We start from the raw sequence: 16930 nt of genomic DNA, 5'->3' as shown, positions 1-16930 counted from the left end.
GATGCCGAAATGGACCTTTTGAGGGGCAGATCCGCACCTCAGAAGCTCCATTTCCGTTGGCAACATGCAAGACAAATGTTGCAGAGGCTCTGCAGTTGTTTGTAATGATGAACAACTGCTGTGGTGTTGCAAGATTTGTAGTTTTGGGCCTTGTTGTATAACTTAAAATGTTTGTTAAGGGAACACTCATAACCTGGGGATTACCTATATTGACGGTTTAATAAGCCTTTCAGTTTCATTAGAATTGATGACTCCTTTTCTGAGACCCATAAACTTTACCTTTGATTGAGCATTTACTTACATGTATCTTTATCAGGAAATGCTGGTTCCACTGGTGGCAACCAACGTAAATGGTTCTTTTACAGGGGAACAACTGTACTGTCCCTCATTGTAATGATTAGAAAGTCTATTTTAAAAGTGCTACTCATCCTAGTATTTCATTATTTTTTTTCCAAAAAAGACAGTGAATGTTGGCTTAACCTGTTCAGTAAATACATGGTTTCATGCACTGCTTAAGCCAAGTTATTTATAAATACAACTGAACAAAACTCTGGCCACGTGGATTACAGAAGACATTAATTCTAAGACATAAATATCTTGGAATCTAAAAAGACAGAAAGATCAAATAATACGACTTGATTTTAATTTAAAAAGATGAATTAATAAGAATTAGCTATAGAAGACTCCAGAGAATTTGGCAGAATCAGTTGAAACCATCTTACAAGGGTATTATGAGGGAAAAAAATAGGAGAAGTCATGTAAACTGCTTTGGGCTCCTAGTATATAAACGTGAGATATAAATGTAACTGATAACTAAAAGAAGGATCAAAACATATTTTTCTGAAAAGTATATTTTATTCTTTGATGGCAAAATTAAAATTCAGAGATAGTGTGAATGGCATTGACTGATCAATGACAACACTTGCTTGTTTGAAGTTGTGCTTGTTTAGGATATTAACTATGCATTTTACAAAATAGTAAGAGTTACCATAATCTTCTCCACGTAAAATTTCAGGAGCAATATAATTAGGAGTGCCACAGAAAGTACTGGTGGTGTCGCCAGGTCTTAATCCTTCCTTTTAAAATAGAAACAAGGAAAAAGTATCTCACACGGTTCAAATATATCTTCTACTTCCAATTCATCTTAGGGATATAAAAACTGCATTTACTTTCTAGCAAGACCAAGACTTCAGATATGGACATTCTGGTTGTATTGTAAACAAAAAAATAAATCATGCTAATGAATTTCCTAATGATCTGTACTTAATTTCCTTCTTGCCCAGTATGGACACGTACATCCTTTCAAACTGGAATAACCAGACTGGAATAAGCTTATATTTTTTTCAGCATAGAAGTATTTATTTGATATTGCTGGTGAATAACCTGAGAATGCTAAAGTTTAAATCAAGATACTTGTAGTCTGTTAATAAAATAAAATTCATGACTTGAACCAATCCTCTGAAGCAAAGAGGTGTCAATTAAAACCAAATGTATCCAACTGATATAGTAGATGTGACTAATGAAATTACGTAATACTGAACAACAAAGATTTTGTTTCCTGAACACTTTTGGATGAATCTTATGGATTTTGAATTGCTAATCATGAAAATAACTTGTAATTTAATCTATCACATACCATTTTACAGAAATCTTCTGTTTTTACACAATGGCAATGCCCTTCATGACTTGTTGGCTACTACGCATACATAAAACATATGGAAACATGGAGCAACTGTTGTTGAAGTACATCTACTATACAACTGGAATATCTGTGGAGATCTAAAGTTGCAATACATTAAAAGGGAGTGGCCATTTCAAAAGAATTTGGTTCCAAGTCAGAAAAATGTGGCATGTGATGAAACAGCACACAAGACCATTAAGTGCAACATGTCATTAAAGGTTCACTTTCTGCATTCATAATTGTACTTCTTGAAAATCTAGGTGACGAACATGGTGAAAAGTAATTGGTACAAAAACAGTATCAGGGCAACTGAAATCCATCAATATTGGCTGACTATTGTTGGACATTGCAATGAGATGCAATAGACACCAAGTACAAATGAACATTAGCAGCAAAACATTTTAGTCCTGTTGAACTCATGCAGTATGTCAGAAATACTATCAATTAAATGTGTTATAATCATTAAAAATTAATTTCATATTTTTCAAGATTCCTCCTGATACGGTAACTCTGAAATTAGATTTGGGTTCAGTTTGAAGGCATCTGTTATTATCACCAAGTTTTTCTGAAAGCAAAACCTTTGAAAAAATGTGTTGTCCAATGTTGGCTTTTTTACTTCATGTATACAAATGGCATAAATTGGTATAAATAAAACATTACACAAATGATATAAAAGACATAAATTATGCCAACTACTACCAGCTATTGACACCAACCAGTCAACTTTAGAAGAGAAGTCCACAGGAAAAATTTGCATTCTACCCCCATTAAATGAAGCTCCAGAAAACCAAGGTTTTACTGTATTTTAATCATTTTTAAGCTTTTGAAACTAGCAATTCCTGATCAAAAGGCATCCACCAGGTTTCAATTTGTGGATATTTTGCTTCTCACCTTACACATGCCATAGTCAGTCAACTTGATATGTCCCTCAGAATCCAGCAAAACATTGTCCAACTTCAAGTCTCTATAAATTATTCCTCGTTCATGAAGATAGTTTAAAGCTAAACTGATTTCTGCAGAGTAAAACCTAAAATAAAATCAGCATTTTAAAATACACTTCCAAAAATTTGAAGAGATCCCTGCCTATCGTCATTTTTCCCAGAAAAATGAAAGCATTTATTCTTTCTTCTCACTGAGCCTTTTTAGGCTATGGCATCACACTGCTCCTGAACAAATTATTGGATGGGAAGATCCATGGAGTATGTTGAATCAGAAATGGGACAAGATAAACAATTGCTTTTCATCTCAAGGTTGTTTAAAACCGCCATGAATTTCCCTGTTTTATGTCAGATCAGCTTTTTGTTTAGCTGGATTTAATCCTTACTAACAGTCTCACTGCTAAACCTGTGTGCCCAAGACTCCTTCTACAGCTCATCTTGATTTTTTTCCTAAGGTTTTGCTTTTTATATGCAGTTATCTGAGGAAGCTGGAAGAAGATGGGTATAATTACTAGTACCAGCCAGATGCCACCATGATTCAGTTGAGTACCAATAATTGCACAGAGCAGTAACGGTGGTAATCATTGTTAATTCCACATTAACTGCAATTGTTACTTTTTTTTGGCTCTGAGTGACAAAAAAAACTTAAATAGTTTACTATCAATTCTTTAACACTCTTTGGAGGCTCTTTGAGGTGGAACCGAATCCCCTTGGCCTGGGGAAATCAATCTGTGGATCTTGACAAATTGAAAAAAATATCCTTGGAAAAGCAAGGAAAATTAATCTGGAAAAAATATGAATATGTAACCAGGAGAGAGAGAGATTGCTCTCCCTTTCTCAGCCAAACTGGAAAGAATAAACAGAAGAGGCAGTGCTCCCGGAAAATGAGATAAAGAAAACATGCTGATACCCAGGGAAAAAACCCAATATGCTACACTCAAATATATTTGTTTTCTCTCTCTAACTAGTCTGCAAAATTCAGTTCAAAGAAGCACACACCTGGCATGTTCTTCTGGCAATTTCCTTTGTCGCTGCATGTGAAACATGAGGTCCCCTCCATTCACATATTCGATAACGAAGAATAGCCTAAATCACAAAGAGAGATTATGTAATGGATAACTTTCACATATCCAGTTATCATCATTCACCTTCTTATCACTTATGTATCATAGTTCTCACAATATGGCTTCCTCACTATTCATTGTAAAATGTATTTATTCTTTACCAAGTTGTAAGATTTTTTCCCATATGACTGTCCTTTATAAATTTCCCTCTTATTTTTTTTTTGTTTCATGATAGAAGATAGGGAGAACACCAAGCATTCCTAAATACATCAGGACTAATTATTTCCTTTTATTAAGTCTTCCTTAGAGAATTTCAGTGAGAATTTATTCATCACCACCATGTAAGTATGGAAGCAGAACAGCGGATATGAAAATTACTAAAGATTAAATTGTTGCAATCTATTTTTTTTTTTGGTTGTTTTCCACTCTGTCTTAACAGGTTTTCTAATCCTAGTATCTGTTCTACATAGGAAGTTGTATTTTCAAAGGGTCATTTATGTATTACATTATTTTGTTATCTTGATCAGTTTTTCCACACTCAAAGGCATTTTTTAAACTTTTGTACACAGATCTATGTAATCTATAGCTAAAATTCCAAATACTATTATGTGAAAACAAATTCAAATATATTCAGAATTCTCATCGAGTTATCCTGTTAGGTTGTTATAAGACTATAGTCAAATACCATTTTTTATAATTTAGATATCCTCTTCCTCAAGGCTATCAAAACTTTTTTTTGTTAAACATTTATTCTCATCCCTCCATCTTAAAAACCTTGTGTATGTTGCTTTATGTGATAATATTCTTAATTATGTAGATATTGCCTTCTTTATCTGAAATTTATTTCTTACAAATAAGTAATGACGTAATTATTTTTTTTAATAAAAGCAATATTTTATTTTTTTTACAAAAGTATAAACAATCCATTATAAAAAGAATAGAAAAATTTATGCAAAAAAAATCTTATTGCATAGTTTACCTGCTTTCTGTCTGAAAACATGAGTGAAGACCAACAAGGAAAGGATGATTTGAGGCTTGCTCAAAGACATGCTTTTCTGTTTGAACCCAGTCGATGTCCTGTAACAAACACAGAACATTTCTTGCCTTTGCAATATTTTCTGGGAAATGCTATTTAAACCTGTTAGCTAAAGTTGATTATCGAATCGGAGATAAGCAGTGATATCTACTCTTATAATAGCAAGGTAAAAAATCATGTACTCTCTATGTTCACAAACAGCAATTGTTCATAAATTCCTAGGGCATCACTGAGGAGTCTAAAGTTTCCAACTTTACGTATCAGTGCAAATTCAAGATAAACTTACATTTCTCACAGTTCTTATAGTGTATTTTGTTAGGAATCTGTCCACCAATTAGTTGGGTTGGCAATATATAAACCAACAAGGTATGTCTGTAGCTTTAAGATAAAATCACTGTATTGATTTATACTATATTCCGATTGGTTGATTATATTGCAAATTACCATAAGAGGGAGCTAGAGATCATAGCTTGCTCTCTCTGACATTCTGTCTCTCTGACATTCTGTTGCTATCTAAGGTTCTCTGTTGTATTTATGCTGTGCTTATACTTTGATATCTTTGTTTTCTGTAAATGACAAAGGCAACCGGTAAGACGACTTTGTAATTGAATATTCTTTGGACTGTTAAACGTATATGACCTGGACCATTTATTGGACTGTCCTATTTCTTAAAGTAAACTTTAACTCAATTTAGTATGTGTGTGGCTGAATAATTATTCATAACTACTCTCATAAACATTTCCATGTGCATATCCTTGTTATAAAGGGTTATTCTGTACGTATCATAACACATTCCATCATTATATTCCATCAAATCTCTTGACATTACACAATGACTTGAGATTTGCTAATAAGTTTTATGCATTATTGGGCATATTTAGGCTGAATATATCACAAAATGCAACAAAACTACACTTGAATGTCCAAGGTTTCTGACTTCTAAGTGTTCCTCTTGTAAAAATTCAGCCTTGTTTACAACATTTCCAGCCTTTTTGTTAATGGAAAAAGTAGCTAAGCATAATAGGAGATCAGAAGTGGAAATCTTCAAGAAGCAAAAGCTGATCACAAATTTCAAGAAATAACTGTCTAATCTACTGGGAGTTTCATTAAACATTTCACTGGCTTATCCATATTAAAAGTCGGTCATACAATCACTGGATAAACAATCCCCTATTCGAAGAACGATACCAGCTCCCTCAAGTGGCATAAAACACTACGAAACAGCCCATTCAAGAAAGAAAAGGTACTCCACTGGAGCTGGTCAGATGCCAGTCATAGAACAATTTCAGCAGGTAAGGCAGAGGATAAAATCATCTAAGTGATAATGCGATATGTAAAAATTAAAAACACTGTTAAGTATCACTCACCTCATCATCATTAACTAATTCTTTTTTCACAACTTTCATGGCATAAATGCGCTCTGTCTTCTTTAATCGAACTAAAAGTACTTTTGCGTAACTTCCTCTCCCTATAACACGAAGTAAATCAAAATCTTGGAGACCGAGACTGGAAGATACTTTGCCACTTTCTCTACTCTTTGCCTGTAAGTAGAGAAATTCCTTTAATTAGTGAGGATGCAATGCTGAACCATTCTTATAGCCAACAGTTCTTACTAATAATTTGTGATAAAGTAGCCACATGAAGTGACCCTTCCAATTAAAGGCATTTCCAGTTTCGGGCTTAGAAAGGCACCAACAATTTTAGTAGAAAAGAATTAAGAGTACCTCCTTTTCTTCACCAAGGTGGTCTAAACTTTCATGACTTGAAGGATGATATGGAATCACTAAAAGGAAAAGGAAAAAAACCCACCTCAGATCTCCAGATAAATGCAAATATTTATAAAAGGCTTGTGCTAAAACTGGCAATTGGATTGGATTGATACAATTAATCTACATGGCACTGCTGCTGAAGAGTATTTGTAAGTTTCAGCTGGTGCAAAATGTAATAGCACAGGGAATTATAGGTATCGGTCACTTGGCACATGTGACACTTACGCTCTGCGAGCTGCAATGGGTGCAGGTACAGGTAGCCCTTGTCTCATGGCCACAGATGGAATAGTAATCTCTATTGTTGAGTAAAGCAGTCGTTTAGCAAGATGTCACAAAGATGCGTACATGGCTGCTTTTCTCTGCAATCCTGGCACTACCAACTGTGGTTGTTGAACGAGCACACCGGTCATTAAGCGGAGTCGCAGGTAAGGAACGCAAGATGCCAGAGGCACAGGAGAGACATCCAAGAAAGGTTTCAGCCCCAGTGAGGAGACATTCATGCGTGGTCTGGGTTGGGCCTTCCCCAACCAACTTTGAGGCCCTTCGCAACCATTACTTTACCACACTGACTATCTGCTTGGATTTCAGCTCACTTTCATTGCTAGAGGCTGGCTTCAAGAGCTTCCTGTCGAAGGAGTTCAGCTCTTTGTTAGTGTACAGAAAGTAACTCCTTTGGCGGGAGTGCAGGAACGGAGCCAAAATCTTCAGGATTTCAGCTCGATTTCTGCATCCCGCCAAAGGAGTTCAGCTGTCCTCAGGAGGCAGCTCTTTCAGCAGCTCCCAGATGCCAGAGGAAGTGGTAGCAGCTCACAACCTTCCATGTTGACTTCCTCATGACTTTCTGGTTAGTCCAGCAGAGTGTCAACATTCCGGCTGACGAACCCAACCAAAGCAAGCACGGTCGAGGTGATCCAGTCTCTTAATGCAAAGCTTTATCAAGTACATCATTTCAACACAGATAAAGGCAAAACCAGATCTGACCTTTTCCACGCAAACCCATACTGTTAAAGTTCAGGTTCTCCCTCCCCCGCTATTATGTCAGGTCACATTGTCCCTGATATTGTTGTGAGAAAATCTTTTTGACTGAAAACCACCTGATGAAACGTCCTTAGTTCTCACAGCTGGCATCTTGATGTCTGGAACCTAAGTTCATTTTCTCCTTCCCTCCCCCCATAGTTCGTTGGCAAGCTGAGAAGGGATAATAATTGCAACAGGAAAAGGTGTATTTTGCAGCTCGATACAGAGAAGATCGCAAATGAAGATCCTGGGGTCATGATCATGGGGTATTTGATAATTGGTTATAAGTGTAAACAGGTTGCCAGGCACCTAAACAGCAGTCATGTGACTGTGTGTGTGGTGGGGATGGTGCATTTTTTTGTTGTTGTTGCAATGCCAGAAGCGCTTTACAGGCAGTAAAGCAACGCTTCCGGGGCATCATAATTTCAGCTGTTATTGATGGTATTGAAGCCCTTTAAAGCCCTTCGTGGCTCTAAGCTGGGTTACTTATGAGAACACCTTTCCCTCGTGCTGTATTGTCTACCCAACCTTTTACATCCAGCAGGAGGCATATTTTGGATCCTGTCCGTGAGAGAGTGCTATCTGGTGGGATCCAGGAAGAGGCGCTTATCTGCTGTGCCACCCGCCCTTTGCAATATCATCCCTTCACTCTGAGATCACGCTTGCCCCAATCCCACTAGTCTTTTCTATGGCATTAAAAGATCGGCTTTGCTATCAAGCCTGGAGCACTGAAAGCGTGGGTGAACATGGTTCTTGGTTACACAGAGTGGAAGATGTTTTGATTGTTCTTGGCTGTTATTTTATGCTGTATGTTTTTACTCTGTTTTTACTTTGTTTTATTATCTGCCTAGAATCATATAGATAAGCTGAGCAGCCTGATAAATGTATCATATAAATAAAATAATAATTTTATTTGGTTGTCCATGACTGCAAAGACACCTTTTAGAATCAACAGAGAAAAAGCCCTAGTTGGCAACCATCTCTTGCCATTTTTCTGATGTTATTAATTTATTTGATTTGAATTCCAAATTATATATTAAAACACTTTTTAGGTACTTATATGTACCTAAAATAAAATAAAAACATAACAAAAACATAACTATCAGCAATAAAAAAAGAAATTTTAGCTTATTGGATGAAACAATTAGTGAAAATAGTGAAAATATAAATACTTGTGCAGGTTTTTGACTTCATTTTTTTATATGAGAGGAGTGAGTAATGCTCTTACCTGGTTCTATATTATCAGAATGCACTGAGGAATGATCCATAGGCTCCTACAAAATATATAAATGAAAGGAAAAGGAAAAATGTAAGATCATAATTTTTCAATCAGCTATCATTTCTGGAAAGACGCAGTGTGTTTATTTTGGGATAAATTTCACTATTTTCCAAATAAACGTGAAAACATGCACAAGATCAAGCTGCATAGTGCCTTCATTAGAAACGGTTTAGTTGAAATAAAGTAACCCTACACCGACTACACTCAAATATTTCAATTTACATAAAAATGCTTTAATAATGTAGGAAAAATCAACAAATAGGAATTTTTGTAGGCAGGCAAAAATAAAAGCCCCAAAACAGATTTCAAGTCTTCATTATTTCTTACTAATGTATTCGGTGTACTGCTATACATGTAAACACACATACACTTGAGAAAGTGCAACTATCGATTTTACTTACTGGTGGTAAAGGATGACGGCCACATTCTACGCTGACAAGTTTATGACATTTTTTATGAACTAGAAGTTTACAATTGATGCATTTATATCCCTGGCGTCCTAGCCCCCATATTCGGTCAGTACAGATGGCACAATGAGCTCTCTAGAAAAAAAAGAACATAAATAATAACTAGATATCAGCTTTTAACTCCTATTCTCTGCTTTACTTATAAAATATTATATAGGAAACACACCAATAGTCTACTTTATTACTCCTAATATATGTTCTTCATTAAGTATTGTTTTTAAGTTAATTTTCTACTTTTTTCCCAAGGTTATAGTTTTCCTTATATTCTGAAGCTGTGCTAAGCATCCTATATTCTAGAAGAACTTATTTTCTATTATTTCTTAATGTTTGCAGAAAATATCAATAGATCTATATGTAATATATATGGCACGAAACATACGTAGGATATATGTTTGGTACCATATATTCATATAATATTATATAATATAATATAGGTTTTAACAGTAGAGTTTTAAAATATTTATTGATCATTTCTAAAAGAATAAAGGGGAATGAAGTGAATGAATCAACAAAAGGAGAAAAAGAAAAGATACATAAATCTAGTATCAGTAAGTGGACAAAGGAATTACTGAAATTGCATAGTTAGTACTCAGTGTATTGTTGATGAAAAAATAATCATTAAAAAGTACATTAAATTATTTTAACAATATGAGAAAGGACAATTTGTTGAATGAACCACAATGTCAGATTTACACATTCATTACTAGCATAATCCTACACAACAATGACTGTTTTTAACACCATGCTAAACAAACAGAAAAACAAAGCGGAGTATAGTTTAGAAATATGTTTACATAATTTAATCTCCAGATTGACAGCAGTGTTTAATGCATTGCATCAAAACCAAGGATACTGGGCTACACAATAGTTGCCGGTATATGTGTAGTGGAAGATTAGATCCTTTAATTCTGCAGAAATACTTGCAAGGTATTTCTTCTCTTTTAAGGACATAGGATAATTTAGAAGTAATGCCTTTGGTTGAGAATCAAAAGGTTATCAAAAATAAAAATTCTTATTGATAAAGTTGTATTATAGTGAATGTAAATAAATTCTGGGTTAAAAGCTGATAAAGTAAATTTGAACTTTTCATGTCTATTTTCTTAGCATTAGTACTTAAATAAAAAGAAATACTTATCTGACACCACAAAAGATCGAAGTCCAATTTTGATAAATAAAAGCAGCAATGAAATTTATTAACACTTACTCTGTTAAAACGCTTAGCTTGAAACGTATGACCATTTGCACAATAGAGCTTTCTCCATCTCCGTGCACCCCTACGATAAATAGATTCTAAGGAAAAATAAATAAAGTTAAACTAGCAATTATGACTAACAGTCAAAACTGTACATTTCATCACTATCTTGTAATTAAGCTGAGCCCTTGCTCAAGAACTGCCCAAATCAAGCTTCCATTTACAGATTTCACAAAGACTGAACAGATAAATGAGAACAATTTACATAAAATACTAAGAAACAAGAGAACAGATATATTGAAAACTAAGTGTCCTCATTAACATAGGCTGTTCCTGTTATTTATATATTAAAAAAAATAAAGCTAGCATAAAAGGCTCAGATAATATATAAGGAGTTTTTCTCTCTTTTTATTACTCCGTAATCTCTTGATTCGGGCTGGAGTTGGGGCAACTGAATAAAGCTAAGCTTTTCCTGGCCGGATGTCCTGCCTGATGCCTATGTGGAGTTTGCAGCAGATATTTTCTATTTGCATCCTGATAGAGAAACTTCTGTCGCTGCCTAGGATTGAACTCTGAACCTTCCAAGTGGGAGGTGAGTGTCTTCACCTCTAGGCCACCGCACCACTCAGATAATATTCTAGCAGATTATCTTGGCAGAAAAGCAAGTAGGCTTTGGATCAGGCCCATCCACTCTATACATCAGTTAATACTTTAATCACCTGATTCAAAAACAATAACCTAAAACAGGTTTGTACACTACCTTCTGTGATTTTAAGCAGGATTTTCACTTAATATCTAGGAAAAATTTTACTGCAGAAACCCAAAGTCACAATACCAGTTTCATGGGAATGTGTAATTTAATATGGTATTTCTCAGAAACATTTGAACTGGAAACTAAGTTAAACAAGGATGCATTCTTGCCCCGTTGTTTTTCTACTTTACACCAAGAATGGGGTATTTATCCGTAGACAAACACCTCTTCAAATTAGCCAATCTCCACCCTATAACAACATTGTGATATAGAAGATGCAGTAGTTGCATGAGATACCTCAGAAGGTCTAAATGAGGGGTGTCCAACTCTGGCAATTATAAAACCTGTGGACATCAACTCCCAGAATTTGCCAGCAGCAAATATTTGGGCTCATCTCTATTGGGATTACTTAATACCAATCAATTTTCAGAAAAATGTGCTGTACGAAAATTCAAAGCAAAATAAAAAAAAGACTGCTTTGGAGTTTCCAAGAGCATTACATCATACATAGCATGGTTCAAATACAGGCAATCCTCAACTTATGACTGTAATTGAGCCTGGAATAATGGCATAGGTTATCAGCAAGTCATTAACTCAAAGCGTCAAGCGACCTGACCCGATTTTACAACATTCATTAAATGAACACAGCAGTTGTTAAAAAGAGGTTTTTGCCAGAAACCAGCAATGCCAGAATTTCCCCAGTGGGAGGTTTTTGCCAGAAACCGGCAAAAGCATCGCTAATCATGGTTACAAAGCCAGGGGACATTGCAAATGGTTATAAAGGTAAGCTTTTGCCAACACCCAAGATCACATGGGGGGGAGTGTTCTGGAAAGGTGACATCGTAATTTTGAACAGTCACTAAGCAACTGGTTGTAAGTCAAGGTGCCATATACCAATTTATAAGAAAGTAAAATGCCCATTTTTGCTTGTGCTTCAGTAAATGTCCAAAGGATATTTGGATGCAGAAGGATAGCAATAGCACTTAAACTTATATACCACTTTACAGTGCTTTACAGCCTTCTCTAAGCGGTTTACAGAATCAACCTATTGCCTCCAACAATCTGGGTCCTCATTTTACACACCTTGGAAGAATGGAAGGCTGAGTCAACCTTGAGCCTGGTGAGATTCGAATTGCCAAATTGCAGACAGCCAGCAATCAGCAGAAGTAGCCTGCAGTACTGCACTCTAACCACTGTGGTTCTTGTAGCTATTACTATAGCTACACTGTGGCTCTTGTAACTATTACTATCTTCTTTGTAGTCAACAGAAGTTCCACAAGCTCAACTAAACAGAAGTGTTCATATGGTTATCAGTTGGAAAGCCAGAGAAATGTTTTTGAACAAGCTATGTATCTAACAACATATGGGCCTTTTTGATTAAGGAGTTTGACCATTAGGAACTTTTAAAGGTAGATTTAAAGGTTGGAAAATCACCTCTGCAAAAAAAAAAAAATCTGCTCTTTCTTGAAATGGGTGCATTTAAAAGCACTGAAATTTCTCAAGTGTGAAAAGGCCAGGGCCATTTTAGAAATACAGCTGTTGCTTTTTAAAGGATAGGATACTCTCTCCTACCACAATTTATCACCCAGAATTATATTAAAGCCTGAAAATAGATGTAATAAGAATTTCAATGTTTCTGTTGGATTTGGGGGAAAATATTATTTATATTTTAGGGTTTCTATGACAAACTCATTGTATACTACTGGTAGTCTTTAACGTATGACCACAACTCAGAATGGAATTTCGGTCTGTGGTCGTGAGTTGAGACATCGATGTGTTTGACTGTTTTTACAGTGTTCATTAAGTGAATCATGCAGTCATTAAACCCAAATCACAGAATAGAATAGAATAGAATAGAATAGAATAGAATAGAATAGAATAGAATAGAATAGAATAGAATAGAATAGAATAGAATTCTTTACTGGCCAAGTGTGACTAGACACACAAGGAATTTATCTTGCTGCAAATGCTCTCAGGATACATAAAAAAGATACATTCATCAAGAATCATAAGGTACAACACTTAGTAATAGTCATAGGGTACAATAAGCAATCAAATCATACTAGGAAACAGTCAATATAAATCATAAAGATACAAGCAACAAAGTTAAGGTCATAAGTGGGAGGGGATGGGTAATAAGGAGTGATGAGAAGATTAATAGTAATATAGTGCAGACTTTGTAAATAGTTTGACAGTGTTGAGGGAATTATTTGTTTAGCAGAGTGATGGCATTCGGGAAAAAACTGTTCTTGTGTCTAGTTGTTCTGGTGCGCAGTGCTCTATAGCGTCGTTTTGTGGGTAGGAGTTGAAACAGTTTATGTCCAGGATGTGAGGGGTCTGTAAATATTTTCACAGCCCTCTTTTTGACTTGTGCAAGTATACAGGTCCTCGATTGAAGGCAGGTTGGTAGTAATTGTTTTTTCTGTCCTAATTATCCTCTGAAGTCTGTGTCTGTCCTGTTGGGTTGCAGAACCAAACCAGACAGTTATAGAAGTGCAGATGACAGACTCAATAATTCCTCTGTAGAACTGTATCAACAGCTCCCTGGGCAGTTTGAGCTTTCTGAGTTGGTGCAGAAAAAACTTTCTTTGTTGTGCTTTTTGGATGATGTTTTTTATGTTAGGTGTGCATTTTAGGTCATGTGATATGATAGAACCTAGAAATCTGAAGGTCTCTACTGTTGATACTGTGTTGTTTAGTATTGTAAGAGGTGATAGTATGGAAGGGTTTCTTCTAAAGTCTACCACCATTTCTACAGTTTTGAGTATGTTCAGTCCTAGATTGTTGCTGGCGTTCTTCCCATGGACTCTCCTCAATTATTTTCCTGGAGTTTATCATTAGCTATCTTGGCTTGCTTCGGAACTCTCATCAGTGCGGTTTGTTTTGGCTTTCTGTTTGCCTCATTATTTACTTTTGTGACTTTAAACTGTGCCCAATAAAACAGTGAAGTTAAGTGAAGGCCTTACCGGACTGTAATATATGTTTGGGGTTTGGGGTTATTTTGAGAGACTACAGGTCATCACAAACAGACAAAACATATAGCAAATCACATAAATGCAAGCTGGTTGCCAAGCAGCAAAATGCAGTCATGTGATTGCAGATATGTATGTACATGGCATGATGTTTTACAATGGTCTTCGTAAATTTGAACAATCAGTCATAAGTTGAGGAATACCTGTTTGTTTTTTTTGTTTGATCCATTTCTTTTCTTTCCATTTAAAATAAGTAGTTTCAATTTATAAGAATAATGCTGTCATATGAATTCCATTTACAAAGGCTATATCACAGTATCAATTTAAATGGTATGGCTGTATTACTTATTAACTTCAATATACTCACTATCTTCCCCTGGACAGGGCATTCCCGGCCTTTCTGGGACACAAGGAAACACTAGAGTGGAAAAGTAGTAATATTAGATTAGTGATTAATTCAAAGATGTGGGATACAACAATAATAGCGTGACAGTTAGACTTATATACTACCTCATAGTGTTTACAGCCTTCCCTAAGTGGTTTATAGAGTCAGCATCTTGCCCCGAACAATCTGGATCCTCATTTTACCCACCTCAGAAGGATGGAAGGCTGAGTCAACCCTGAGCCTGTCAAAACTCCTGGCAGTGGGCAGAGTCAGCCTGCAATAGTGCATTCTAACCACTGCATTGTTAAAGAGCATAAAACTTTCATGATTTATAAGATTATTTATGTAATTGTGTTTTAAACCTAAATCAGTTTTCCCCTTACGGGGAACTGAAAAATCATCTGAAAAACGAATTTAAAACTTTTACAGTATCTAGAGTTACATCCTTCTAGACTAGATAGTATCAATCTGTGTTTCCTGGAACACAAAGCTTCCAAGAGAATCATCTAAGGCAGGAGTGTCAAACTGGATTTCTTTGAGGGCCGGAGCAGCATTGTAGTTCTCTGGGGGCCGATGGGGGGATGGAGCAGTGGGGGGGGGGCTTCTGCAGCACCCTGCTGGCCAAAATGGGGCGCAGGGGACCCACACATGCCCCCCCGTGCCTCATTTTCACCCTCCGTGGCCTCCTCCAGCACTCTGCCAGTTGAAAATGGGCTGCGTGACCCGGTTTTAGCCTGTTTTTCGCCCATTTTGGGGGCTGTTTTAGCTGCCAGAGGCATCGCAGGCCAGTCCCTTGATATTTCCAGCCGGCCCCACAGGCCAGATTTAAGCACCCTATGGACTGGATCTGACCCACAGGTCTTGTGTTTGACACCTCTGATCTAAAGTTCAACATGACAATATCTGTTCACACTGGCTGTATGTGAACATGTGAAATGTATTATTGTAACATTTTGCTGAATAAAATGTATATTATATGAAATGATTTATTGGTGGATTGTAAACTGATTTTTCACATTGAAAAGGGTTCCTCGGGTATCTCAAGTTTGAAGACTATTGCTCTAGACCAAGCATGGACAATTAATTTTCCCAAGGGGCCGCATGAGAAACTGGGATTGTTGTGAAGGGGTGAACCAATAAAGCTATAAAGATCTGTAGGCATTCATGCATGCACATACATATTCACGCATGCATTCACATTCACTACATTTTTTAAAAGTTGCGTTCAAAATAAAAGCAATCCACGTGGACTGGACAGGACAGCCAAAGGGCCAGATGTAGCCCAGGGGCCCTGAAATAACTAGGTGTGCTCTAGGCCATAATATATACATTACAACATGTCAAGTAGCAATCTCCAGTATTCTTTTTAAAGAATCTATTTGGATTATTATATGGGTCACAGTCCATCCAATTAAATCAGTAAACATAGTAGCATTATATTGCTAATAGTAGCACTTATTGTTCTGTCTACTACCACCCCATTACAAAGATAAATAAAATCTAGAATTATTGCTAAAGAGAAAAGGGTTTCAAGCATCTCCACTTTCTTGAATCACTTTCTATTCTGGGAAGAACTGTCTACCTGTTCCACAATATTCACCTCCATCTCTCTAATCTTTGGAGAGACACAGGTGGAAGAATGAGATTATACCATGTTACCATGTATTAGAAGTTCAGAATCCTTATTTAGTTCATATAGACGAAAAGCCTCTTCCAGTTCCAGCTGGGAAGAAACAGTACATGGATCCCCTAAAAAAAGAGTTAATTCAAATTTAGTTATTTTTACTTAACCACATATATGCCCTGCCGCAATCCAGACTCCCAGAAGCTTTTGTGATACAACTAAATCTAGATTTAAATGAAGGTACCTTTAAATTAGCTTTTATTCCAGAAAAAAATTAAATCAATCTTTATTATAGCCATAGATAAGTATAATTTCCAACCATATACTTTCTTTAAAGTTCTCAATCTTGCAATTTCATACGATAATTGCACAACTTAAACAAGGAAACTTATGAAGTATTTGTTTTAGAAATATTGTCCTTCAATACTAAATCTGTTATTGCAATACACACCCTTATTTCTGAATAAAATAAATGTGTACCAACCTGTTGCTACAATTCTATTTGTTTTAAAAATTGATTAATGTGTCAGACTGGATATTTTCTAGGAGAGCTTCTCATGACAGGACTATTTTTTATTTAGGAAGTTTTTAGGAATTCTCAGAGCTACTGTATATTAATGTTTCCATTTTATCAGTTTCACAAGACAGGCATGGAATTTTGAATGAAAAATGCATCAAAAAGATTATGATTCATTATTAAATAATCAGCAAACTCTCTTGCCAGCAAGCCGCCTTCTCAGGTAAGTACTGGTGAT

At 35.9% G+C, this 16930-nt stretch overlaps 1 protein-coding gene across 1 annotated transcript in view; it reads right to left on the bottom strand.

Moving 5' to 3' along the window:
- PRKCI (protein kinase C iota) overlaps positions 1-16930 on the bottom strand; it is a 40306-nt gene that overhangs the window by 9599 nt on the left and 13777 nt on the right. The window contains exons 3-13 of the mRNA XM_026705769.2: positions 16211-16300; positions 14534-14584; positions 10456-10541; positions 9186-9326; positions 8734-8779; positions 6444-6502; positions 6087-6260; positions 4663-4760; positions 3619-3705; positions 2573-2708; positions 989-1076 (exon numbers count right to left, since the gene is read on the bottom strand). Coding sequence (XP_026561554.2) covers positions 989-1076; positions 2573-2708; positions 3619-3705; positions 4663-4760; positions 6087-6260; positions 6444-6502; positions 8734-8779; positions 9186-9326; positions 10456-10541; positions 14534-14584; positions 16211-16300 — 1056 coding nt within the window. The remainder of the gene's footprint in view (positions 1-988; positions 1077-2572; positions 2709-3618; positions 3706-4662; positions 4761-6086; positions 6261-6443; positions 6503-8733; positions 8780-9185; positions 9327-10455; positions 10542-14533; positions 14585-16210; positions 16301-16930) is intronic.

Source organism: Pseudonaja textilis, chromosome 4 (genome assembly GCF_049901715.1).
Source record: "Pseudonaja textilis isolate UNSWEBS1 chromosome 4, rPseTex1.2, whole genome shotgun sequence".
NCBI classification, from domain to species: domain Eukaryota; kingdom Metazoa; phylum Chordata; class Lepidosauria; order Squamata; family Elapidae; genus Pseudonaja; species Pseudonaja textilis.
The sequence above is the reverse complement of the archived record's forward strand: the minus strand, read 5'-3'. Positions and strand labels throughout refer to the sequence as shown.